This window comes from Oryctolagus cuniculus, chromosome 20, assembly GCF_964237555.1.
Source record: "Oryctolagus cuniculus chromosome 20, mOryCun1.1, whole genome shotgun sequence".
Lineage (NCBI taxonomy): Eukaryota > Metazoa > Chordata > Mammalia > Lagomorpha > Leporidae > Oryctolagus > Oryctolagus cuniculus.
This window is the reverse complement of record NC_091451.1, coordinates 33,729,953-33,756,468: the sequence shown is the minus strand read 5'-3', so window position 1 is coordinate 33,756,468 and position 26,516 is coordinate 33,729,953. Positions and strand designations below refer to the sequence as shown.

The window sequence follows — 26,516 nt, the reverse complement described above, 5'->3', positions numbered from 1 at the left end:
AGCCCTGAATATACTGATTAGAGAACGGAGAATCTCAGCTAAGGTTTGTCAAGTGTGCAGGGCACTCGACTGCCCGCGTGCCACCACCTTACTCCTCGCATTTAATCATACGTCCTCCACACCGTTGCTGTTCTCAAGATGAAACTTAGCCTCTGAAAACTAAGCGACTCCAAGGTGACAACTGTAACTGCGGCTAGGCGAGAGGCTCCAAGCTTGGTCCTCTTTCCTGCTCTGCCACCTACTAGTCCGGGCACTTGTGCCCTGAGATGTTGGGGTAGGTGCATGGTAGCGCCACTCATTGCTTTCTCCTTTGGCAGGCCCTGGAGCCCACATCCCTTTCACTAATGCGCTCAGCGAAGTGCGCAGAGTCCGGAAGAGAAGCCACAGAGAACCTGCGAAAACCAGCGGGTGCGACAAGAGAAAGCTCGCCAGGCTTCCCCCTAAAACTACGGAGGCCGCACGACCGGAACCTAGCCCGCATTCAAGATGGCGGCACTGGCGTCAGAAGCCGACTTGCCCTTCTCCATCATGGCGGTGACCGGACCCGCCTCCTTGGGTGCCAGTGTCATGTGACCCACACAATGGCTGAGAGCCTGTTCCAGGCTTCCCGGCAACGCCAAGGGAAAGTCATGACGGCCGCCGCGGGTTCGGCGGGCCGCGCCGCGGTGCCCCTGCTGCTGTGCGCACTGCTGGCGCCCGGTGGCGGGTACGTGCTCGACGACTCCGACGGGCTGGGCCTGGAGTTCGACGGCGTCGGCGCTGTCAGCGGCGGCGGGGTGAGAGGCCTGCGGCCAGGGGACTAGGGGCTGTCAGGTGCCGGTCCCCGCCCGCCCCAGAAGCCCCTGCGGCATTTTCCCGCGTTTCGCCTCGGCTCCGGGTCCCGTCAGCGGGCGCTGCCGCTGCGGTCCGGCCAGGCGACTGCTAATTAAGATGAATGTAGAGAGGCAGTTAGGTTTGAACGGAGGGTCGGGAGGTCCAGAGTTAGTGGCAGGTGTAGGTAGTGACGAGGCAGGACCCGGGCCCTCCTCCTAGGCAGCGGGGGCTGTGCACTCTCCTTGTGAGGGGACGGAACTCGGGGCGGGGAGGGGTCGCTTCGGAAGGGACGGAGGGACCCGGGAGGGGCCCGTGCCGAAGGGGACACCCTAGTGGGTGGCCTTGGCGGTGTCTCCCACATTTTAGGGAGCGGATGAGCCTGGGAGTGGGGAACCCCAGGTCACTAGGGTATGGCAGGTTCCTTCTGAGGAGCCACAGTGGAATAACTTTTTTTTAATTTTAAGTTAGTCTACTTTAAATTTTTAAAGAGTTATTTATTTATTTGAAAGGCAGAACGACACTGAGAGAGGGAGAGACAGGGGAAGAGCGAGCTTCTGTCTGCTGGTTCATTATCCGTATGCCCTGCACTGCCAGGTCTGAGCCAGGAGCCAGGGACTTGGGGGGCGGGGCTGGGCCATTGTCACCTGCTGCTTTCCCCGGCTCGTTAGCAGGGAGCTGGATCGGAAGCAGAGTAGCCGGGACTCCAGTCAACTGGGCAAGCCATGGCTTAGTCCTCTGCGTCTCAATGCCCACGTTCCCCACTTTTTTGGGGTATGGGGGTGAGAGGCAGATTTAGGGTCCGCCAGTTCTCAAATGCCGGCAACAATCCTGGCTGAACTAAGCCCAAGCCAGGAGCTGAACTCCATCATGTGGGGTAGCAGGGGCCATTATCTGTTGCTTCCCAAGTTTTTTAACAAGAAGCTGGATTGAAAGCAGAACCCAGCTGGGATGTAACCCAGACATTTTGATAAGGGATGTGATTGTACCAAGTGGTCTTAAACCTTAATGCTGTGCCAGACCCCTCCCCGCTCCCGTTTTTGATTTGGAGGTGTGACTGGTGTCTTAAGGTCTCTTTATGAAGCTATGAGGCCTGAAATTATCTTGGACTCTTTTTTTTTAAATAAGGGAAGGATGTACTTATCCACTGATAGTTGAGGATATTTAGTTTATGGAAAGATTTTTAAGACTGTAAGAGTGTTCTCTTATCTGATGGCCAGTTTCTTCTATTAGAGTGCTAGGTTTGTCACAGCCAGTATTATTTTTTTTTAACTTTGATTTAATGAATATAAATTTCCAAAGTACGATTTATGGATTACAATGGCTTCCCCCCCATACCGTCCCTCCCACCCACAACCCTCCCCTTTCCCACTCCCTCTCCCCTTCCATTCACATCAAGATTCATTTTCGATTATCTTAATATACAGAAGATCAGCTTAGTATACATTAAGTAAGGATTTCAACAGTTTGCTCCCACACAGAAACATAAAGTGAAAAATAATAGATGATTTTTTTTAAATGATGATGAAATCAGATCAGACCTATTGTCATGTTTAATCCCAGTGAGAGTCAAGTTGGGAGTTGATAATTTCTTTTCTTTCTTTTTTTTTTTTTTTTTTACAGAGGATCAGTTTAGTATGCATTAAGTAAAGATTTCAACAGTTTGCACCCCCATAGAAACACAAAGTGAAATATATTGTTTGAGTACTCGTTATAGCATTAAATCTCAATGCACAGCACATTAAGGACAGAGATCCTACATGAGGAGTAAGTGCACAGTGACTCCTGTTGTTGACTTTACCAATTGACACTCCTGTCTATGGCATCAGTAATCTCCCTATGCTCCAGTCATGAGTTTCCAAGGCTATGGAAGCCCTCTGAGTTCTCCGATTCTTATCTTGTTTAGACAAGGTCATAGTCAAAGTGGAGGTTCTCTCCTCCCTTCAGAGAAAGGTACCTCCTTCTTTGAAGACCTGTTCTTTCCACTGGGATCTCACTCACAGAGATCTTTTGCCAGAGCACAGCCAGTATTATTAAAATTTACACTTCTTTCAGATTTTCTTATTTTTTATCCAAAACTTCCTGTTCCAGGATTTCAACCACAGTGCTACATTGCATTTAATTGGCATGTATTCTTAGGCTTCTCTTGGCTGGAATAGCTGGGATGACTTCGTTTATGTAGGTGATTGTAGAATTTACCTGAAAAGAAACAAGGGGAATTACAGTTTTATGCAACACTGTGAATGGGCTCAGCTGGTCATTTTCTTAACTCATGCCTAAGGGTGAATTCCAGGAGTGGTGTTATTTTCAGTGGCATGATTGTTCTTGGCTCCTCACAAAAGTTGCTTGTCTCTGTCACATGCTCACTGTAACCTTTATTTTGTTATCTTCTTTTTATAACCTTTAGGCCAATGGGATTTATGGTGCTAGATATTTAGGTGAGAGGGTTTTTGTGCTTTGTTTTGTACCCCAGGTCACATTTAAAAACTATTTTTTATTTGAAAATGCTAGGGCAGGACTCTTAAACTCTTGATTTTGTTGAGTTGGACAGATGGAGCTTGCAGTCTTAGATCCAACTCAGAGGAAATTTGAGGACTTGCTTGTAGCTTGGGTGATGTGACCTGTAGAGTGCTCATAGTGATTTTTCTTAAGAAATGTTTTCCTGGTTCAAATGACTTTTCTTGATTTTTAAACCGTTATTACCTAATTTTCAACCTCATCTGATGCATATTTTAGGGAGAACCTGAAGGGCTAATGAGCTTGTGCATTTGTTTTTTTATCATTACCATACTCCTTTATAATATATATATGTATTTTATATATGTATTTGTCTAAATCTGAGATAACCAATATTTCATAAAATTAGACCTCAATCTCCCCTTCTGAAACCTTGATTGTGATATTAGATCTAACTTATTAGCTTACTGAAAAATGGAAGTTTTTGGCTATATTTTGTTTAGCTCTGTATAAAATTATTAAGATGAGAAGAAGCATTTCATTACTCAGAATAGGAAACTCCTATCTAATCTGATTGAGTATCCAACAGTTAATAGTACCTCTAGGTATAGTGCATCACTCATCTTAGAAGCTCAATAAGCAGTGAATGAAAATTGTTGCAACACTATAGTTTTACACCAATTTAAACTTCTATATGGAGTCCCTGGTACCTGGCACAGTTTGTGGGAGTGTTTAGAATGGTTTCACGTAATCTTCATATCAGATAGGGGAAGCATTTGGGTGCAGTAATGTGGACACATAGTAGGAGGCCATGCATAACTTTTTTCATAATGTGTATTTTGCATTAAGTTTTTGAAGACCCCTTGTATGTATGCATTTCAAATTCTTTTAATTCCATTTTTTCATTTTGAAGTATCCTCATGTAGTGTTCATTCATTTAAAGAGAGTCTACTTTAATATTTGAGATTCTGCTAAGCTCTTTGAGTACCGTGTAATTAAAAATTTGTATAGACAATGCTTGTCATTTATTTATAGCTTACAATGTGCCAGGTGTTGTGCAATGTCTTTTACATACAATTTATTTTAGTCTTAAAACTGCTGAATGGGTTGTAGTAATTTGCCTTTGGTCGCATAGCTTATAAATGACAGAATCAGTATGCAACCTCCATTTGACTCAATGCCACTTACATTAGGTTGCCTGCTCCAGTGCAATCACAACAAAGTCATAAAAGACAAGTGCTTATTAAAAAACAAAGAATGAAGATATGAACTTGAATGAGACACAGTTCATGTCCTCAGGGAATTTAGAGGTGAGACAGAAAGGTAAAGCAGTAATTAGGGCACTGGGTTCCAAGTGTGATGGTAGAGATATGGACCTGGAGTCAAGGGATTTTAAATCAGGAGTACTTGATGAAATCAACTGGGAGAGGAAGAAGCCATTCTTCCTTGAAGAGGTGGAGTGTGTGCTCAGAGCTGAAGATGAGTTGGAGTTGTCCAAATGAGGATGTGGAGTTTATTCCAGGTAGAAGGAAAGGATAAGAAAAAGCCATGTCAGGATAGAAGATAAGAGATTGATAAGGGGTAAAATATCAGAGTTAGGGTTCAATAGTTAAGGGATTTGGGTGTAAAACTGAGCAATTTGAGTTTTCTCTTTAGCAGATTTGAACATGACAGTTAAAAAATGTTTATTTTACTTGAGAGGCAGAGCAACAGAGAGGGAGAGAAACACACACACAACACACACACAGGGAGAGAGAGAGGGAGATCTTCCATCTGCTGTTTCTTTCCTCAGATGTCCACAACAACCTGTCCTGGGCCAAGCTGAAGCCAGGAGCCCAGAGCTCCATTTAGGTCTCTCCCTTGGGTGGCAGGGGTCCAAGTACTTTGGGCCATTCTCTAATGTTTTTCTCAAGCCATTAATAAGGTTCGAAAGTGAAGCACCTGGGAAAGACACTGGCACCCATATGGGATGTCGGTGTTGCTTTATCCACTACACCACAATGCTGACCCCTCGTGTGGTATCTTAGCCACTGTGCCAAATGCTGCCCCTCAAGATTACATTTGTATTTTGGGAAGATAAGTCTGATAAATGGTGTGGTGTGTAAGATACAGGGAAGCAGTTAGAGGGCTCGAGACCATTTATGCTGTTCTAATTAGTGAGGAGGTCCTAGGTTCAGACAATAGGGTTGAAGAGTAGGTGGTGCATTTGAGAGATATTAAGGACTTAATAGTGACTGAAGATGGATATGAAGTTTGATGAAAGGATCACCCCTAATTTATGGTTAGGGATTTTTTTTTCAACTGCTTCTACTTTTCATTTTTTGGTCACAATTTACATGGTTTTATTATTTGTATACCTTAACAAATTATTGAAAGTGTTTTTTTTTTTTAAAGTTCTGTTTATTTATTTGAAAAACAGAGCAACAGACAGAGATTTTCCACCCACTGGTACGTGCCTGAAATATCTGCAACATTCAGGGCTGGGCCATTCTGAAGCCAGGAGCCTGAATTCAAACCAGTTCTCCTAAGTGGGTGGCAAGGATCCAAATACTTGGGATACCTCTTGCTATATCACAGGGTTCACATTTGCAGGAAGTTTGTATCAGAAATGGAGCCAGAACTTGGTCCCAGGCACTCCAATATGGAATTGAAGTACCCCAAGTGGAGTCTTAACTACTAAGCTAAATGCTCACCCTAGTTGTTTTTAAGTTTCATCTTTTAACCTTTATACTAAAAGATATACTTGATTTTCATTTTGCCATTACAATATTTTTATGCTTTGGATTTGACAGAGTACTTACTTTTAGATATAACCCGTGAGTTTTATACATTCATATATTTTCATGTTAACATTTAGCAGCCTCTTCCTTCAGGTAGTATTCTCTTAAGTATTTCTGTTTTTTAAATTTTAATTAATATAATATAATATAAATATATATTAAATATATATTAAATATAATATAATATAAAGTGAACAGATTCCATGTGTTTCATTGGTATAATTCTAAGAAAATAATCAGACTTCCGCTCTCCCTCAATCCCCTTCCTTCTTTTTTTTTCTTTAGTTTTTAAAAAAACATAAACTCAGTCCATAGGCTTAATGCATCATTAATCACAATATTCAGCAAATTAAAAAATAGACCTCAGTTCCACAGGAGCATAAACAAGGGCTGAAAACAACAATCAGCACTTAGCAAGATCACAAATGTATGAGAATGTTCAGATTTAGGCAAAAATATTATGTTTGGTTTGGATGTGTTGAACTAAACAGAACAGGTGACAAGAGAGCAGTTCTGTAGCTCGGTGGCAGGAACTGAAGAGGTTCTGGGTGCATGAGAGAGTAGATATGGGTACTTCTAGAATGTTAGTGGTAGGATATATGAGAGTATGCTATAGAAAGTCAACTTTTTATAACCCAGTGAAAGTCAAGTATCTTGCCCTGTCATACACCCAGGGTGATTTAACCCTAGGAATATCTGGCTTCTAATGTATTATTTTTTTTAATTTTAATTTTTTTTTGACAGGCAGAGTTAGAGAGAGAGAGAGAGAGGGAGAGAGAGAAACAGAGAGAAAGGTCTTCCTTTTTCCATTGGTTCACCCCCCAAGTGGCCTCTACGGCTGCTAGCCGGTGCTCTGCACTGATCCAAAGCCAGGAGCCAGGTGTTTCCTCCTGGTCTCCCACACGGGTGCAGGGCCCAAGGACTTGGGGCATCCTCCACTGCACTCCTGAGCCACAGCAGAGAGCTGGACTGGAAGAGGAGCAACTGGGCAGAATCTGGCGCCCCAACCAGGACTAGAACCCGGGGTGCCAGCGCTGCAGGCAGAGGATTAGCCTAGTGAGCTGCGGCGCCGGCCATATCTGGCTTCTAAACCTAGGAACACGTTACTGGTTGGTGCCAAAAAATTACCTGTTTTATTTCCTTTGCTTATATTGCTCTTAAAAGATAGGCTATCAGTCAGTTACTGGTTTTGTGCTTTCTTTTTTTCCAGTAGTTATTGGCCATGGTCTTAGTATGATTGGTCCCTGAACTTTCCATTTTTGTCTTTCCATGGCTTCTGAAGCCAATCTTGTGTGAGGCTTCCATAGTATGGTCTGGTCAGGGTGGTGACTGGGTGGTAATTCTTAATAGTAACAGAACTTGTGATGAGGAGGATGGTGCATACATCCTTTCAACATTGCTGCTTATAACATTTTCCTGCAAGATGGTTAAGGGAAAATTATCCTAGATTCATCTCACCCATCCTAGTCCTGAGAGACTTTTGTTGATAAATGATCTTAAGATAGAAAACCTAAGTTTCAAGGTAAGTTTGTAATCGCAAGATTCAACAAAGGCCTTAGAAAGCTTCTCTCCTTGCCAGTCCTCATCCCAGCAGAATGCCACCTTTTAGCTGGTGTGCCAACAATGTCCCTGTTTGCCCAGTGATTAGCAGGGCAAAGGCAGCCAGCCAACCTGAGAAGTGACTCTCCACGGAGCCACCTTGCCCAAGAACTGGCTAAGCATGAGCATGAGCTTTATAGGCAAGCATTTGTGACTGGATATGTTTTATTCATACTTTTAAAAACTTTTTTTTTTCCAGGCAACATCTCGACTTCTAGTAAATTACCCAGAACCCTATCGTTCTGAAATATTGGATTATCTCTTTAAGGTAATGAAAAAATAATCATTTAATAGTACATGTGATATTTTAGAAATTGGTGAATTTCATCCATAGAATTTATCAGCTTCACAATTCTAGTTTTTTAAAAACAATTTTATTATTTGGCAGAGAGAGAGAGAGAGAACAAGTAAGCAAGTACTCTTATATACTGTTTCACTTCTCACATGTCCATGATGGACTGGGCTGGGCCAGGCCAGGCTGAAGCCAGGAATTTAATATAGGTGTCCCACATGAGTGGTAGGAACACAATTACTTCAGCTGTCACTGCTGCCTTCCAGGATCTGCATTAGCAGGAAACTGGAATCAGGACCAAGAGGCAGATGATGAACCCAGGTACTCTGATATGGAATGCAGGTGTCTTGACTGCTTGATCATATGATGCTCCTTGATTTTGGTTTGTGAAAAATGGCAAATTGCTTTTTGGGATCAGTTGCTATTTAAAGTTTTGCTTTTGTTTTCTCATCCTTAAAACCCAAAGGTCAAAGGCAGTAACAAATAATTGTCTTGAAGCTTCATAGGATGAAGCACAGTGTTAATATTTTTACTTCTTTCCACAGCCAAACTTTGGTGCCTCTTTGCATATTCTAAAAGTCGAAATAGGTGGTGATGGGCAGACAACAGGTAGGAGTATTTGGGAAATAGGAGTCCTCCTTCCCCAACATTTTAATCTATATCTAACCACGTGGACTATGATTTCAGAATATAAATAATACCAACACTTGAAGCTGATTGCTGCCTAGTAGATTGTTCTTCACTGTTCTTTGTTAACTGTCATTTAACAAAAATATATAGAAATATGAGTTTCACATCAAAAATAGTATTCAGACTTTAACTTGCTTATGTCGTTGAAGTTTTCTTAAAACTGTGAATTAAACAGAGCAAAGGGACAGTTAGTTTTATTGAGAAATTCAAAAGTTATAAAAGAAAGACCTTAATTTTGTGTAGAACATATAGGGCATCATTAACTTTAATTTTTTTTAAAGATTTATTTGAAAGTCAGAGTTACATAGAGAGAGGAGGCAGAGAGGGAGAGAAAGGTCTTCCATCTGTTGGTTCTCTCCCTCATTGGTCGCAGTGGCCAGAGCTGTGCTGATCCAAAGCCAGGAGCCAGGAGTTTCTTCTGGATCTCCCATGTGGATCCAGGGGCCCAAGGGCTTGAGCCATGTTCTATTGCTTTCTCAGGCCATAGCAGAGAGCTGGATTGGAAGTGGAGCAGTTGGGACTCGAATGGGTGCCCATATGGGATTCTGGCACTGCAGGTGGCAGCTTTACCCAATATGCCACATTGCCGGCCTCAGGTATCATTAACTTTAAATATGTGGCAAAAATATAAGTGGTCAGTATTTTGAAGATGTAGCTTTTAAATTTATTTATTAACTTTTTTAAATTTTAAAGTAAAAACTATTTTTAATCCCACTCAATCCCCAATCTTCATTGTCAACATTTTAATTGGCTTTGTTTAGTACATACTATCAAGTGGCAAAAGGCCTGTGCTTTCAGGAAGAAGAGAAAACAATTTAAGTCTCTCAGTGATTAGATATCGCTCATTATTTGTAGGTCAGATTTCATTATAATTAACTCTAGAGTATATCTTCTATCTGTGCTGCTGCTAGTGATTGGAAGTGATTTTTTAAAAAGATTTTATTTAGTTATTTGAGAGGTAGAGTTACAGACAGAGAGGGAGAGACAGAAAGGCATTCCATCTGCTGTTCACTCCCCAAATGGCCACAATGGCTGGAGCTGAGCCAATCTGAAGCCAAGAGCCAGGAGCTTCTTCCAGTTCTCCCACACAGGTGCCGTGGTCCAAGGACTTGGGTGGTCTTCCACTGCTTTCCCAAGACATAGCAGAGAGCTGGGTTGGAAGAGGAGCAGCTGCAGACTCCGCTACAAGCGGAGGCTTAGCCCACTAAGCCACAGCTCTGGCTTGTAGAAGCAATTTTTTTTTTTAACAAATCTGTCTTTGTGTTGGTGGCAGTTGTGTGTAATTTATATAGAAAAACAGTGTGAATCTCAAACCAAAGAAAACTCCCATAATAGAATCTTCCCCAAAGTTGTTTCAAAAGAATATAAATTTTATTGTCAAACATTTTAAGGGAGAATTAATAATTACTGGCCAGCTCCATTTGCTGAAGATAGTTAGAGGTAGAGACACAGACACAGGTAGTTCTAGTGAATTCCTATATATACCTTTAAGAAGTGGGCAAGGATCCCTCTTCTTGAAGGTTCTACTTGGCAAAGGAAGACATTTGTGAAGCGCGGGAGCACTTGAGAATTTGGAAGTCACCTATCTCAACACTGATGATGTTACCTCAACTAACTATAGATGTTGGGATAGGATTTTATTATTTTTATCATGGGGATGTGTATACTCTTTGTTTTATGTTCTTGAAAGTCTTGTATCAAGACTTGTTATAGGCTCAAGGTGTGAGGTATGAGAATTGGGGCTCAGGAACCTGTGAATTCATCTACAGGATTGAGGCTGGAAGTTGAGGTCATGTGAGCTTAGACTGGTTATGGGGATTTGAAAACCTCAGAGAGATCAAAAGCCCAGCAAAATGTAATCCTAAGGAGTATTCAGCTTTATGAGGTAGTGGTACTTCAGTTAATTCAGCTGATAAGTGAAAGTTCTAGTTTTATGTAAGACCTTTATAATGCTTAGGGTAAAGAAAAAGGATGAAATAATATGCTTTGGTTATTCATCCTCAAGTTATTTAAGATTATTCTTTTTGTCCAATTTCAGGATTGGAATTGAAATAGTACTTTTGTGAAGTGTGTGTGTGAGTGTGTGTGTGTGTAGGGAGAGTGGCCCTAGGAAGCAGCATTAATGGATCACTTCCTTTCTCCTCTGCTTTTCTCTATTCAGATGGAACCGAGCCTTCCCACATGCACTATGAGCTAGATGAGAATTATTTCCGAGGGTATGAGTGGTGGCTAATGAAGGAAGCTAAGAAGAGAAATCCCGATATTATACTTATTGGTAAGAAGTGAAGTTGCAATGTTTCTGTACTCACCTTTCCTTTAACTTTACATTCTGCATCATATTGGTGGAGTCTCTGAGCTACCAAAGCAAAGCCTATGTCAGGCACAATCCTTGCTTTGCCCTTGAGTGTTATGTTGGGTCTTTACAACATGTCTGTTGTAGGGCATCACTCTTCTTGTTTTGCAGAGGAAGCAGTGAGACTTTGAGAGCTTTGCCGCTAGCCTAAAGTCACAAATAATAAGTGGCAAAATCAGGTTTAGAACCTAATTCCATTCTGTTTTTTTTTTTTTTTTCCCTGTGATGCTAAACTGCTTACCTCAACAAAATCGCTCATCAAAATTCATGAAAGGGCAATGCTCTTTACAGAAGTTTATATGCAGTAGTATATCCTGTTCTAGAAGAGGTACATATAGAGGTGTGTGTATCTATGTTTGTGCGTGTGTGTGTTTGAAACTCAGGAATGTGCTGATAACTGTTCCTGGAACTAGGGCTATGAGAGAATCTAGTCCCTAACCTCTGTCCTTGTGGGGTTCAGGTTTGTAACAGGATCATTGGGTAATTGCTCAAATGGACCTATATTCATTTTACAATCTTTTAGCAATGTGTACAAACTCTGTAAAACTCTGTGGGTTTGGTACTTTCATCACTTGAAATACTGTTGATGTTTTGAGACAGGCTTATGTTCAGAATAAGTTAAATGAAATTAAAGATCCATTTTAAAGACTTGATTTCCATTTTTTTTAAAGATTTATTTATTTGTTTGAAAGGCAGAGTTACAGAGAAGCAGAGGCAGAGAGAGAGACAGGTCTTCCATCTGTTGGTTCACTTTCCAAATGGCCACAATGGCTGGAGCTAAGCCAATCCAAAGCCAAGAGCCAGGAGATTCTTCCTGGTATCCCACGTGGGCTCAGGGACCAAAGGATTTGGGCTATCTTCCACTGCTTTCCCAGGCCATAACAGAGAGCTAGATCGGAAAAGGAGCAGCCGGGACTCAAAACAGCGCCCATTTGGGATACAGCACTGCAGGTGGCAGCTTTATCTGCAACACCACAGCGCTGGCCCCCTGATTATTTTAAATTTTGCAAAAAAGGATAAGGGTAATATTTCCTAAATTTAAAAAAATGAGGTGTGAGTGTGTTCTTTCAAATGGTCATTTGTAGGGGATTCCAGAGATGTGTTGAACAGTTAAAGCATCACTCATTTAGCACATGTTCACCCATTGGGCTGCTTTCAAGGTTGGACTTCATTTAAATGTGGAAAATCTGCAGTGCTAAATTGAGTGCTAACAAAGACTTACACATGGTTGGCCTTTGGATTGGGCTTATTTCACTGTGTTCAAATGTTTTATTGTTTTAATGTCATATTTCTTATGTAATACATGTAGGCATTCCTCCTGAATTGAGAAAAATAAGCTTTTTTTTAATTTTGATTTTGGCTTTTTCAGTGGTGAGCTAGATTGGTAATATACTCAACAACTAAGGAACTTAACTGTCAAACTTAATAGGAACATAATTGGGATTGTTAATTAGTGTTTTTCTACTTTTCATTTTTTTATTTGCAAATAGTAGGACTTAGTATATATATAATTTAAGAAAGATATATTTCCTTATTGAGTGATTTGCATATAAGGAAAAACTTTGATTTATTTTCTAATTTTGATTGCCTAAGTGATTAATCATTTCAATAGCCTTAAATGCTAAGACGTTATTCTAGTGAAAGAAAACTTTGTGTTATACTTACTGCCTAGAAGTTATTTAGTGTAAGCCTTTTATGACATTTTGACCTCAGAGAACAGAAATTGATTAGTAAACATAACATGTAGCATTTATTTTTCTATTGGCTAGTGTCTATGAGAGAGATGTTTATATTTGTTGTTTGCTTTTTATTTCTTTTTGTTGAAAGAATATTTGGAATTATGGAAACTGATTCAAGGAATCAATAAGGAATTGCAGTGTCCATATAGTATCAGGAATTTGTGTGGGGTATATAATCTTTCCATTAGTGAGAGCTGTACTGGATTTTTGCTTAGCTGAGTGTTGTTGCTTTTTAAAAAAATTTATTTTGTTTTGTTTTCAGTAGTGCCAGCACTGCTGTTGTACCCTTCCCACGTGTGCCTCTTTCCCTCTCTCTACAGGGTTGCCATGGTCATTCCCTGGATGGCTGGGAAAAGGTTTCAACTGGCCATATGTGAATCTTCATCTGACTGCCTACTATGTCGTGAGCTGGATAATGGGTGCCAAACATTATCATGATTTGGACATTGATTATATTGGAGTTAGTAATATATTTAAAATATGACTAATTTTTGGACAATTATTTGTACTTAATCCAACTTGATTCTGCTGCTTTAAAGCTTTCTCTAGTTTTATTAGTTCTTAAAACAATCCTATCTTTCCTACACAGTTTGAAGATTATCCTCATTTTATTCTGTGAGTCTTCTGTTGTTCTCAACTAGGGACTGGCAATTTTTTTTCTTAAAGGGCATAAATATTTTGGGGTTTGTGGGTCATTTTTAAGGTAATTATATAATTACCTTAACTGTTTTAAAACTAAAAAACACTTTTAGCTCTCAAGCTGTAAAAATACATGTGGTGGGCTAGATTTCTCAGGCTGGCTTATATCTGCCTCCCTAGGTCATAAAATGTTATTTAACCCCTTTTAATATTTTAAAAAGTACAAAGAAGATATTGTGTTTTTCCAGCTGCTTTGTTGGTAGACTAGAGGCGTGCTTCAGACTGCATTGTAACCCACAGGACTTCTACATATGCATAGTGGGTCTCCGTAAACATTTTGTTATTAATATTCCATATGTCAAAGCTGACTTTCCGTAAACAATTATGGAGCTCCTGCTGTGTTGCAGGAAGTATGAATATAATGTTCTAGGAATAGCAAGGTTAATAGTTTCTTGAGTTTGGTGAGAGAAGTAGACAATGGAATGGATAAATTGCAGTGTCATAGGATGATATTGGACATGATGTTGAACCAAGGGCTACAAGAAAGTTTTTGCTATCCTTTTCCAAATTATAATTTAAAAATTGGTTGGTATTTGAGAATTTTCCAAAATGTCAAGGTATTTTTTTTTTTTTTTTGACAGGCAGAGTGGACAGTGAGAAAGAGACAGAGAGAAAGGTCTTCCTTTTTCCGTTGGTTCACCCCACAATGGCCGCTGTGGCTGGCGCGCTGCAGTTGTTGCACCGTGCTGATCCGAAGCCAGGAGTCAGGTGTTTCTCCTGGTCTTCCATGCGGGTGCAGGGCCCAGGGACTTGGGCCATCCTCCACTGCACTCCTGGGCCACAGCAGAGAGCTGGCCTGGAAGAGGAGCAACTGGGACAGAATCTGGTGCCCCGACCGGGACTAGAACCTGGGGTGCCGGTGCTGCAGATGGAGGATTAGCCTAGTGAGCCATGGCGCCGGCCCTGTCAGGGCATTTTTAATACTTAGTGAGACTAAATACAGATTTGGGACTGATATATTTCTATTATAATATAGTAACAGAAATGTTTCTTGTGAATAATCGGTGATTGATATCTCATATAGACACTTGATAATCACATGTTATGTAAGAAGCTTCTATGATAGGAAATTATTTTTTAAAAGTCTACTTTAAAGACACACACACACACACACACACGACATACACACACACATCTCAATCTTCCATTTGCTGGTTCACTTCTCAAATGCCTGCAGCCGTTTAAGGCTGGGTCAGACTGAAGCCAGGAGCCTGGAGCTCTATCTCACTCTCCCATGTGGATGGCAGAAGCTCAAGAACTTGAGCCATAACCTGTTGCCTCCCAGGATATGCATTAGCAAGCTGCTGGATAAGAAGCAGAGGTGGCACTCCATCCAAGGCACTCTGCCATAAGGGATGTGGGCATCTCAAGAAGTGGCTAAATCTGCTAATGCCAATATGCCCATCCCAGGAAACTGTTTCTTATATCATTGGAGTCTAAAGAACTTAAGGTAATTGGACTCTAGAGTCATGGCTGTTATTTATGGTTTTATTTTCTGCAAAATGAAAGTTCTCTTTCAACTCTAAAATCCCATGCTTCATGATTCTGAATGTAACAGATTTGTGTGTGTTCCTTCTATCCATTCTCACTAGGAGTTTGCTTTTGTAATCTGGCAAATCATTGTGATTCTTTGTATGTACTTAAAAAATTTCCTTTTATACAACGTGCATATTAATACTTGGCATTCAGGTGTTCCTGTAGGAGTCTTGTCAGAATTATTGCTATAATCCCCATGTCTGTTGTTTTCTGGTGCCTAGTATAGTCCCTGTCATGCATGAATGAACATTCTGTTGTTTAAAATCTATGGAATACATGATTCCTTGAAGAATTGCCACCAAATATCTTACAGTTTTTAAAAATTACATTTTAACTTAGAAAAGTCATATTGCCTTATAAATAGCTATACATTTTCTGGCAGGATGTTCCATAAGGTAAGGAAAAAAATGGCTCATCAGGTAATATGAAAGATGATATGAGAAATGGCACCTTAATGATAATGTATGTTGTCTATTTCTGATATTAGAAACATTTCACTTTGTATTTTCTGACTTTCCGTTTTGCAGATTTGGAATGAGAGGTCATTTGACATCAGTTATATCAAGGTCTGTACAAATTTAATATCTTTCTGTCATTAAGTTATTAGTGAAATTCCCTATTGTTCCAGATTCAGAAATTTGTAGAAAATGTATGGTAGAAACAGCATCATTTTTATTGCACAGTTATTTATTTTGCTAGTTGTGACATAAAATTCAAGCACTTTTAGTAATGTTTATGTTCCTGACATTAAAGTATATATAATTCTCTGTAAGCACCAGATTACCTCTATCTAAAGAGTTGTATTATAGTTTCCCATTTAAAATGCATTCATTTTAGAATTATGATAAACATTACAAAAACAAATGTATAATTTTAGACTTTGTGGAATTCAAGAAGTGTAGCTTTTTTATTATGTTCAAAATTGTAGTATACTCATTTTTGGGGGGATGCTTATTATACAAGATCTTGTTATATGTAACATGGCTTTCTTTGAGATTAGCAAAGAGGTAGCTGCTTACATTTTCAAATCATTATTTTTGATCTACTTTTCTTAAGTGTTTATCTTATTTAACTCTTAGAATCTTCCTCATGATTTAATTTTTATTGTTGTTATTGTTTTCAGAAAAGGAAAAGCTGTATGTAATGCCTTTTGTTGAAAACAAATGGCAATTTTGCTTTTCAACTATTTCCTAGTTTACTTTTTAAGTTCCATTTGTCTGGTTTTATGCATCTTTCCCCAAGATATATAATTTTGTGGTTATACTTTTTTTTTCTGACAGGCAGAGTGAACAGTGAGAGAGAGACAGACAGAGAGAAAGGTCTTCCTTTGCTGTTGGTTCACCCTCCAATGGCCGCCGTGGCCAGTGTGCTGCGGCCAGTGCACCGCGCTGATCTGAAGCCAGGAGCCAGGTGCTTCTCCTGGTCTCCCATGCGGGTGCAGGGCCCAAGCACTTGGGCCATCCTCCACTGCACTCCGGGGCCACAGCAAAGAGCTGGACTGGAAAAGGGGCAACCAGGACAGAATCCGGCACCCCAACCAGGACTAGAACCCGGTGTGCCGGCGCCGCAAGGCAGAGGATTAGCCTATTGAGCCGTGGCGCCGGCCTGTGATTATACTTTTTGTTTTTTTAAAATTTTCTTTAAATGTAGTGTTTTATGTTTTTAAGCAGATAACATCCAATACATTTCATTCATTTGGTCATTCAGCAAGCATTTATTCAACACCTACCTGGTCAGGCATTGTGCACATTCTTGAAACATGATAGCAAATTCTGTTTCTGCCCAAAAGGCACTTACTTGAGGGGCAGTATAGAGTCAGATATGGATAATTAAAATATCTGCCATAATTTTCTCTAATAGATTAACACACAGGCAGGGTTCTTCGAATATGCACAGAGGGGATGTCACCTCTGCCTGGGGTCATTAGGGAGGTGACCAGTAGTTGGAATCTTCAAGAAGGATGGATAGAAACTTGTTCCCTAATTGCTAAGGAAGGGCCATGGGACATGCAAGGAGATGAAGACTGATAGGAAAAGGGATTGAAGGGAAAAGCAAGTCATGTAAAATAGATTAGGCAAGGGAGAGAAAAGTAGGGGCCCTGAGCCTGGTTGGTAAGCTCATGTGTTCACTGGAAGAGAGACATATTATAACTAATCTATTATAAGGAAAAAAAGGCCATAGATATGAGGGGATCTATTGCAGCCAAGACCAGGTAACTGGAGGTCAAATCCAGGCTGTAGGCTTTATCAATAGGGCAGGGGGGGTATGGTGGTGGTGGGCTGGATGATTTGGCAAGTAGGGAAGTGGAGCTAGTGCAAGACTGAAGCCCAAGGATTGTTAATGGAAATCATGACTGCCATGTGCACAGATCTGATGAAAGCAGCAGAACACAGCAGAAGCCAAATTAGTGCATGTGTAGTGTAACTCCTTAGCAAGTGGATGGTGTGGCTACAGGGTCTTAATAGTGAAGGCAATGAATTTTTCATTTACCTAAATTTGATATTTCAAAGCTCGTGTTTTATTTTTTTGTGATTATACAAGGGTCTTTTTTAATAATTTTTTTTTATTTGACAAATAGAGTTATAGACAGTGAGAGACAGACAGAGAGAAAGGTCTTCCTTCTGCTGGTTCACTCCCCAGATGGCCGCAATGGCTGGAGCTGTGCTGATGTGAAGCTAGGAGCCAGGAGCTTCTTCTGGGTCTCCCACGTGGGTGCAGGGGCCCAAGGACTTGGGCCATCTTCCACTGTTTCCCAGGCCATCAGCAGGGATGCTGGATCGGAAGTGTAGCAACTGGGACTTGAATTGGCTCCCATAGGGGATGCTGGTGATGCTGACAGCAGCTTAACCCACTGCGCCACAGTGCTGCCCCCAATTCCTGTGTGTTCTAATTAAACTTATCTGATTTGAAATACTAATTTGTGCCCTAAGATTCATTATCAGAGTTTTAAATGGTTCCGATTTAATTTCCTTTTCTCTTAAACCTTTAACTTTTCTGCAGTGAAATGCCTAACGATATAAAATTTTTTAGTTTGTTTGTCGGTTTTTTTAAAAATATTTATTTTATTTATTTGAAAAACACAGTTAGAGAGAGAGAGAGAGAGAGAGAAAGAGAAAGAGAGTCAGAGAGAGAGAAACACACATAATCTTCCATCCGCTGGTTCACTCCGCAAATGGCTGCAATGGCCAGAGCTGAGCCAGACTCAAGCCAAGAGCCAGGAGCTTCTTCTGGGTCTCCCATGTGAGTGCAGAATCCCAAACTTGCATTAGCAGGGAGCTGGATGAGAAGTGGAGCTACTGGGCCTAGAACTGACAACCTGCTATACCACACACCAGCTGTTTGCTGTTTTTGTAATAAGATTTTATTGGGATCTGTGTTTGATATGCCTATTGTAAAAAGTTCCTAATGTCAGGCTGGCGCTGCGGCTTACTAGGCTAATCCTCCGCCTGTGGCACCGGCACACCAGGTTCTAGTCCTGGTTGGGGCGCTGGATTCTGTCCCGGTTGCTCCTCTTCCAGTCCAGCTCTCTGCTGTGGCCCGGGAGTGAAGTGGAGGATGGCCCAGGTCCTTGGACCCTGCACCTGCATGGGAAACCAGGAGGAAGCACCTGGCTCCTGGCTTCGGATCAGCGCAGCGCACTGGCTGCAATGTGCCAGCCGTAGCGGCCAACGGAAAAAGGAAGACCTTTCTCTCTGTCTCTCTCTCTCACTGTCCACTCTGTCTGTCAAAAAAAAAAAAAAAAAAAAAAAAAGTTCCTAATGTCAATTGAATGTCAGTACTAAGATTGGAATGTACATTTACTATATTCCATGTATTATATTGAGATAATTCCTGGAAAGAATAGGATTTTTTTAAAAAGTAGAAATAAATATAATACTCTAAAGATAACAAGTTTATTCTTTGCTGTTTACATTGTATTAATTATTTACCTTGGCTTTCAGGGGAATTCTTAGGGTTTTAACATTGTATATGGAAAATACCATCTAGAATCTGATGTTGGTGGATTGAAATGGATTTGTGTATATTTTGGTTCAACTAGAATAGGTTCCCTTTCATTTATTTTATAAATAGGGCTTCTGTCTAAGCTTTTTTTTTTTTTTTTTTGAAAGGGAGAGTTGCACAACAAAAAACAGATTTGAAAATACATTAAACTTTGCTCAAAGAATGCTACTATTTGTACCAACTTTTGGATGGAAATTTATTTATAAATCATAGCATATAGACTTACATATTTTGAAATGTTATTCTAAATATACTAAGCACAAAAGTAAGCAATTTTACTGGTGATTGTCTAGGAACAGGACTAGAAAAACTTGATATATCTAAAGTGATAATTGCAGATTTTTCTAAGTTGTTCTCATTCCTGTCTGTAAGAATAACACTGAGGGGCTGGCGCTGTGGCATAGCAGGTAAGGCCACTAATTGCAGTGCCAGCATCCCATATGGGCACCAGTTCTAGTCCTGGCTGCTCCACTTCCAATCCAGCTCTCTGCTGTAGCCTGGGAAAGAAGTAGAGCATGGCCCAAGTCCTTGGGCCCCTGCATCCACATGGGAGACCTGGAAGAGGCTCTTGGCTCCTTGCTTTGGATAGGCGCAGCTTCAGCCATTGCAGCCAATTGGGGAGTGAACCAGTGGATGGAAGACCCCCCCAGCCCCTGCCTCTCCTTGTCTCTCTGTGTAACTCTGACTTCCAAATAAATAAATAAATCAAAAAAAAAAAAAAAAAAAAAGAATAACATCGAACCTCAGGTGATGAAAACCAAGAATGAACTGCTAATAGAGGGATAGGGAGTCTCAATCCTAGTTAATCTTGGGAGTTGTTCTCTATTTACTATGCTTTTTTTTTTATTTTTTTTAATTTTTGGCAGGCAGAATGGACAGTGAGAGAGAGAGACAGAAAGAAAGATCTTCCTTTTGCCGTTGGTTCACCCTCCAATGGCCGCTGTGGGCGGCGCACCGCGCTGATCCGAGGCGCCCCAACCGGGACTAGAACCTGGTGTGCCGGCACCGCAAGGCGGAGGATTAGCCTATTGAGCCACGGCGCCACCCTCTCTATTTACTATTAAGGACCTATTTGTCGTGAGGAGTGACCTGTTGAGGCTGCTGTTGCAGACAGTGTGAAGAATTTACCAGCAGTAGAACACAGACAGGAGTGAGCAGAGTTAGATTTATTAAAATACACTGCAAAGGAGCAGTGTGCCAGGAGTACAGCAGACTATCGCAATGTGGATGATAGTCTGGGGGATATGTGTCTGAGGCAGATTGTGCCGGCTGGAGGTTTTTCCATCACTAATGATTTCCTTATTCCCAGGGGCCAGGTGGTCTCCACATTCCCTCCAAGAGATTAGCATTGACAAATATTTAGCATTTGGATCAAGGCTTCTTCTTCTGTAACTGCTTTATGCTCAGCTAGGGACATTGCGTTGGCCTTAAGATTTGTGATCAGTCAGGAGTTTAGGGTGTCCTGGGGCCCTGGCTGTAGGGATCCAGCAGGCGTTAGAGCCTCAGGAAAGAGGGTAAGATCTGTTTTGGAAATGTCTGCCCATGTTATCCAGGAGACTGTCGGTAGCCTTGTCTGGAGGAATTTGATGTTGAAGGAATTGCATTATAATTTGGAAATGGAACTGCTGTATTCTGGAGGAAATAAAACAAACTAATTTGTTTAAAAGAGGAGGCCCAAGAGTTAATGGCAAGTTCTACAAACATTCTACAACATTCTTTTTTTTTTTTTTTTGAAAGTCAGAGAGAGGGATAGAGAGAGAGAGAAAGGTCTTCCATCCATAGGTTCACTCAGTGGCTAGGGCTGATCCAGGCCAAAACCTGTAGACAGAGCTTCATCTCCTGTCTCCTATATGGGTGGCAGGGCCCCAAGCACTTGGACCGTATTCCGCTGCTTTTCTCCAGGCCATTAGCAGGGAGCTGGATCAGAAGTGGGGCAGCTGGGACTCAAACTGGTGCCAATATAGGATGCTGGCATTGTAGGCTTTACTGGCTACACCACAATGCCTGACCCTCTACAACATTCTTATAGTCCCTCAGTTATTTGTCCTCTTTTCCTTTCCAATCTAGAATAATCCAGTCATTCTATTTTAGCAGAAAAATTTCATATTTAGTGCCTTTCCTTATCCAAAAATTTTTTTTTTATTAACTTTCTTACCAAGAACACATTCTCATACTTATAGTTCCCTTTATAACGCTCTTATCTACTGGCTCCTTTTTCTTTTAAAGATTTATTTATTTATTTGAACGAGTTACACAGAGAGAGAGGGAGAGGCAGAGAGAGAGAGAGAGACAGAGAGAGAGAGAGAAAGGTCTTCCATCCACTGGTTCACTCCCCAATTGACTGCAATGGCTGGAGCTGAGCTGATCTGAAGCCAGGAGCCAGAAGCTTCTGGAGCTTCTTCTGGGTCTCCCACATGGGTGCAGGGGCCCAAGGACTTGGGCTGTCTTGTACTGCTTTCCAGGCCGTAGCAGAGAGCTGGATTGGAAGTGGAGCAGCCGGGGCTTGAACCAGTGCCGGTATTGGATGCTGGCACTGCAGGCGGTGGCTTTACCTGCTATACCACAGCACCAGCCCCTCTACTGGCACCTTTAATTTACATTTTGAAACAATCCTTTAAACATCTCTAAGTTAAGAGAAAACCATTTTTAATAAGAGAACATGTATGCAGAACACAGTGAATATTGTAACTTTATCTCAATTATTTGTTTTCTTGGTCAACAAGCTCAGGCATGAATATATACTAACAATTCTGAAATATCTTTACCCTTTTAAAAGACATTTAAGGCAGTTTATCTAACAAAGATTTACTTAAGTTATGGGAACCAACAGGCATTTGGATTAATACAATTTTTATGAGCCATTAATTTGGATAATTTCATTTATTCTGTATTGGTGTGCTTTGGTATCACAGCCTAAAAGCTTACATATAGGGAACTTAAAACAATTCTGGCTGAAAAACAGTAACATAATCCAGAGCTCTACTAAGTGGCCATTTCTCATTCAATCTCAGAAGTACTGAGGCCAAGCAGTTTTGTGGTCATGGCCTTACTTTAATTGGTCAGTGCTATTGTTCTCTTCAGGAAATTTTATCATGGCCAAGAGGACTTCAGTGTGAGTAGGGGTTTATTCACAGATAGTAGTTCCAGACCTGGAATTCCCCTGAAGTGAGGCCCTGTGAGAGGATATTGATCATCAAGGTACTACCTGTTGGAGAAAGAAATGACTTCGTGAGTGATTAGAATCTTTAGCGCCTGCTGTACCACGCATGCAATTAGTGAGTGAGGTCAAGGAAGGGTATCGAGGAGACTGGGGCTTGGTGGTATCTGCATTCAAGGTGCTGTTTTGGAACTTGGTTCCATTGCCCACCCCCTACCCCCAACCCCATTTCTTGTTACTCCTCAAACCTGTAGGAGTTTCAGGACTGGAGGAGAACAAGCTGGAAACATTCTCTTTAAGAAAATCCTTGTTCCTGGCTTACTTGAAGAGATTTTCTGCATCATGATAGGGTTTGGCTCAGTAACTTTTATAGCTTCATTTTACAGGTGCATCAGCATTCTACTCTTAGCATTCCTATACTTATATTGAAAGCCAGAAAGATTAGTATTTTCCCACTAGAAAACTTCCATTCCCAAACCAGTAGTAAAGCCATTGATTTAGACTTAATGTGGGATCAGACACAGCACTAATCTGGATATGTATATACTGAGGAGCTAGAGAGATGTAAACACAACATTGTTTTTAATGAGGCACAAGTTCTCCCACGGCAGCTGTAAGAGCATCTAGAGCCATTTCACTTTGAAGAACTGCTTTAACAAGGACAGTTCTCTGGCCAGAAATGGCAGCACACAGTGAGATGTATGTACTGTGGTGGGCTTCCTGAAAGAAAATCTGTCTTCTACAGTATAGAGGGCCTGCTATTCTCAGATACATCAGCCAGCCTTGGGTGACAATGTCCAGATTTTTGAAATGTATGCCATCAGTCATTTTATTTTTCCAAATTTTAAGTCACTACTTCCCAGCGCTAATCTTACTTCTCAGGTACAAAGAGGTTGAAGAGCTTTCTTAGCACCTCACTGTGAAGTGAAAACATAGTTTTCAGTATTAGGAATGGGGGCCCTCTCTAGAAGGTATAGTTATAGCAGAGTCTTTGGTCTCAGTTACTGTCAGTGAACTCTGCATAAGAACCCTTCTTTCATAACCTCTTGGCTTTATTTAATTTTGTTTATGATTGAAACCAGGGACTCCATCTTGATTTTTATTCCCTCTTTATGATCAAGATCTTTTTCTGAGCATGTTGCTGATCAATCATCCTGTAGCTAGGACCTGCTTGTCCCTCATTGCGAGGTAAGATTTGATCTGGTTCTAGATCTGGTCCCACATTGAGCAAGAAACATTTGATGACTAGGAGTCACTGTCAATAAGCCTTTCAACCGCATTTGAGCAACAAATAGTTTCACAAGGAGTAATACTTAGGCTAACTTTGCCTGGAGTCTGTTGTTAAACAGCATTATCTGTTCTGTAGGCACAATTCATCATCCCAAAGTGCCAGGCCAGCATTATCTTGCTGGAAATTTTACTTCTGTAAAGATGTAAAGTAAAAAAAAGTAAAAAATTTTACTTCTGTAAAAAGATGTAAAAATAGGTGTCTTAGGTTGTTGATTGACTTTTCATTACGTACAGTGTCAAAAGTTGTTTTATAATATGATAATTTTAGATTTAGAGAATTCTCAAAGTTAAAAAGCAGACTTAGAGATTTTTTTAAACTGTGATGCCTAATCTTTTGAAGCTTCAGGGCCTACTAAAAAAAGTGACAACTTTACTTAAATTCATTGCAATGCTAGGAACTCTTGAAGCCAGGCATTTTGTGTATAATTTTTAGATATGCCAATGTTTCCAATTATATTTGTTATAAGAACAGATTTTTAGTGAACTTGTATAATCACATTGCCATGAAACATCAATCAACAATCCTCAGCAAAGTCACCCTGGCAAGAATCACTAGCACACGCCTGCTATTCTCTAAGTATCAGAGAGAGAGGAAACAGAGAAACAGTGTTTTCAGACATGAGGGTAATGGATACGAGGCATCTGAGAATGGGGATTTTTCAATTCCCAAGGGGAGTGGCCCTGACCAGGACTGTCAGTTGCCCCTCTGCTGGTGAACTGCTTGCCAAGGACCAGAGACAGAGAGGAAGGGCTAAGAGTGATCAGAGGGCAAAAGCATGGCTCCACATGATCAGAGGAGAAATCCCCATAGAGGCCACCAAAATGTCTGTCAGGACATGTCATTGGTGGTAAGAAGAATTCACTAACAGTAGACTACAGAGAAGAGTGCGCAGAGTTAGATTTATTAACATACAATGCAAGGGAGCAGTGGGTGAGCAGAATACCTGGAAGCTGACTAGTGCTGTAATGTGGGTTGTAGTCTGGGAGATAAACAGTACATATCTGAGGCAGATTGCCACTGGCTAGAGGCTTTTCTGTCTCTAGTGATATCCTTATTGCTGGGGATTTTTGCCAAGGGTTCTCTTGTTACCAGGGGCCCAGGCAACTTAAACACTGCTCATAATGCTTCTAAGATGTCCAGGGACTCAGTTGATCTTATTTGAAAGGTGAATTTGAATTGCCCCTCTAATTCTTACTCCATTTTCTTAAATTCCATAATAATCCATCTAAAAGTATCCATTGTAAAGTACACCGTGGATTCAGTTAGAGGCTTTGTTATCTGTCATTTAGTTGGAAATTTCCCTAGTTCAGATGAGTTAGAATGTGAAAAAAAAAGCTTGTGAAAAACTGGTGCTATTGAGACCTGCTACTGCAGACACTACAGTTTGAAGGGCTTGAGGGGATATTCAGGGGGGTTCTTATTTGGAATTTGTTCCTCATGGTTCTGGATCAAATGATGTTTCCTTTTCCCTGCTGTTTTATGTTTAGATAATCCATTCATTTTGCTCTATCTCTACTCTGTCTAGCATACCCTGTTAGTTTTAGTGTTCTGGTGAACATGTTCACCACCAAAGGGTGAGGGCTGCATCTTGTGTTTTTTTAAGGGCCATCCTAGGGCCCAACTGTGGTATTAAGTGCCAGAGTAGGTGCTCAGTTTGTGTTTGTCAATGTGTTTCCATTAGATTTAACTTATTACTTTTAATTTTTGTAGGTGGATAGTCTTACAGGTAGATTTTATTTTATATTTATAAATGTGAAAGACTACAAAATGGAGCATTTCTACTTCTAGTATGATAAAATATTTTAGCAATTTTAGCAACTATTTGAAATTTGAAAAGCATTGGGAAATACTTAGAACAAAATGGCTTGTTGTATGTTATGATTTCAATTTTATTATTGTGTCTGTGTGGGAAAATTCCTGGAAGAAAACATTCCAAAATATTTCTGATAATACTATTTCATTATTTTTATTTCTATCCTTCACTTCACTCTGCTCTTTTCTAAGGTTAAACATAATTTTAAAGCCAGAGGGAAAATATATAACTATTTGGGAGTGAACCAGCAGATGGAAGATCTCTTGATCTATCATTCCTTTTTTTCCTCTGTCACTCTGTCTTTCAAATAAATAAAATAAACCTTGAAAGTTTTTTTTTTTCTGATGCAAACAAGTTTTAAAACCATGCACAATTTTTCTGTAATATACCTTTTTCATGGACTTTCTGAAGACTTGTCTTATGCAGGGATTTCAAAATTTTTTATTGGTCCCAAATAAGCTTCTTTTAATGCATTTTCCATGTGCTTTTTGAAGTGCTTTAGTATTACTGAAACCATCTTCCAGAATGCTGATTTTGAAGCTATTTTGGCTAACTTCATTGTAATTCAATAGCTAAAAACTCATTTGTAACCTTTTCTTTGTTCTGTTTGTCTCTTCAAAAGGTTTTAAGAAAAATGCTGAACTATCAAGGTCTCCAGCATGTGAAAATCATAGCAAGTGATAATCTCTGGGAGCCAATTTCTGCTGCCATGCTTCTGGACACTGAACTCCTGAAGGTGATTGATGTTATAGGGTAAGGCATCTTTCACTTTAAAAACCAGCAGTTTCTGGTTGGTTGCTCTGCTTCTCAACTGTGCCTTTGTTTTTCCTTTCTCCTCCCCTGTGGGGAGCAACTCAGATTAGACTGTTACTGGAATTAAGACTTATTCTATGCATCTGCTCTCCCACAATATGGCGCTGGGAGAGGAGGAAACAGCTTCTACACAGCTGCCTCCAGTTCAACCAATAAACAGCAGGACCTGCTCCTGATTGGAGGAGAGCAGTGTACTCGGCGTGTGGGTAGCAGAGTTGGGATTGGTGGAAGAGGACTATAAAGGAGGAGAGAGACAACATGCACCAGGAACATCTATCTGAAGGAACACCTGAGCAGCCCCCAAGAGAGCCGGCTGGCGGTGTGCCGCTCCCCCGCAGAAGTGGGGAAAGTGGCAGGGGGAACCGCCCTTCCACGGAGGTGGAAGGGACGGTAGCCAACCCGGGAAGAACCAGCAGCAAACCCGGGGAGGGCCGAGCAGACAAAAGAACAGCGCAGGGTCCTGTGTCGTTCCTCCACGAAGAGGG

The 26,516-nt window shown here is 40.8% G+C and overlaps 1 protein-coding gene across 8 annotated transcripts in view; it reads left to right on the top strand.

The window, feature by feature from the left end:
* Positions 1–522: 522 nt before the first annotated feature.
* GALC (galactosylceramidase) overlaps positions 523–26,516 on the top strand; it is a 63,671-nt gene continuing 37,677 nt past the window's right edge. The window contains exons 1-7 of one of the 8 annotated variants that reach the window (XM_070065476.1): positions 523–776; positions 7,846–7,914; positions 8,484–8,547; positions 10,790–10,903; positions 13,041–13,180; positions 15,483–15,521; positions 25,841–25,971. In XM_070065476.1, coding sequence (XP_069921577.1) covers positions 582–776; positions 7,846–7,914; positions 8,484–8,547; positions 10,790–10,903; positions 13,041–13,180; positions 15,483–15,521; positions 25,841–25,971 — 752 coding nt within the window. In that variant the 5' untranslated portion in view covers positions 523–581. Of the gene's footprint in view, positions 777–7,845; positions 7,915–8,483; positions 8,548–10,789; positions 10,904–13,040; positions 14,870–15,482; positions 15,522–25,840; positions 25,972–26,516 lie in introns of those variants that run through there. The other 7 variants (XM_002719689.5, XM_070065477.1, XM_070065475.1 and 4 more) reach the window with 7 other exon arrangements.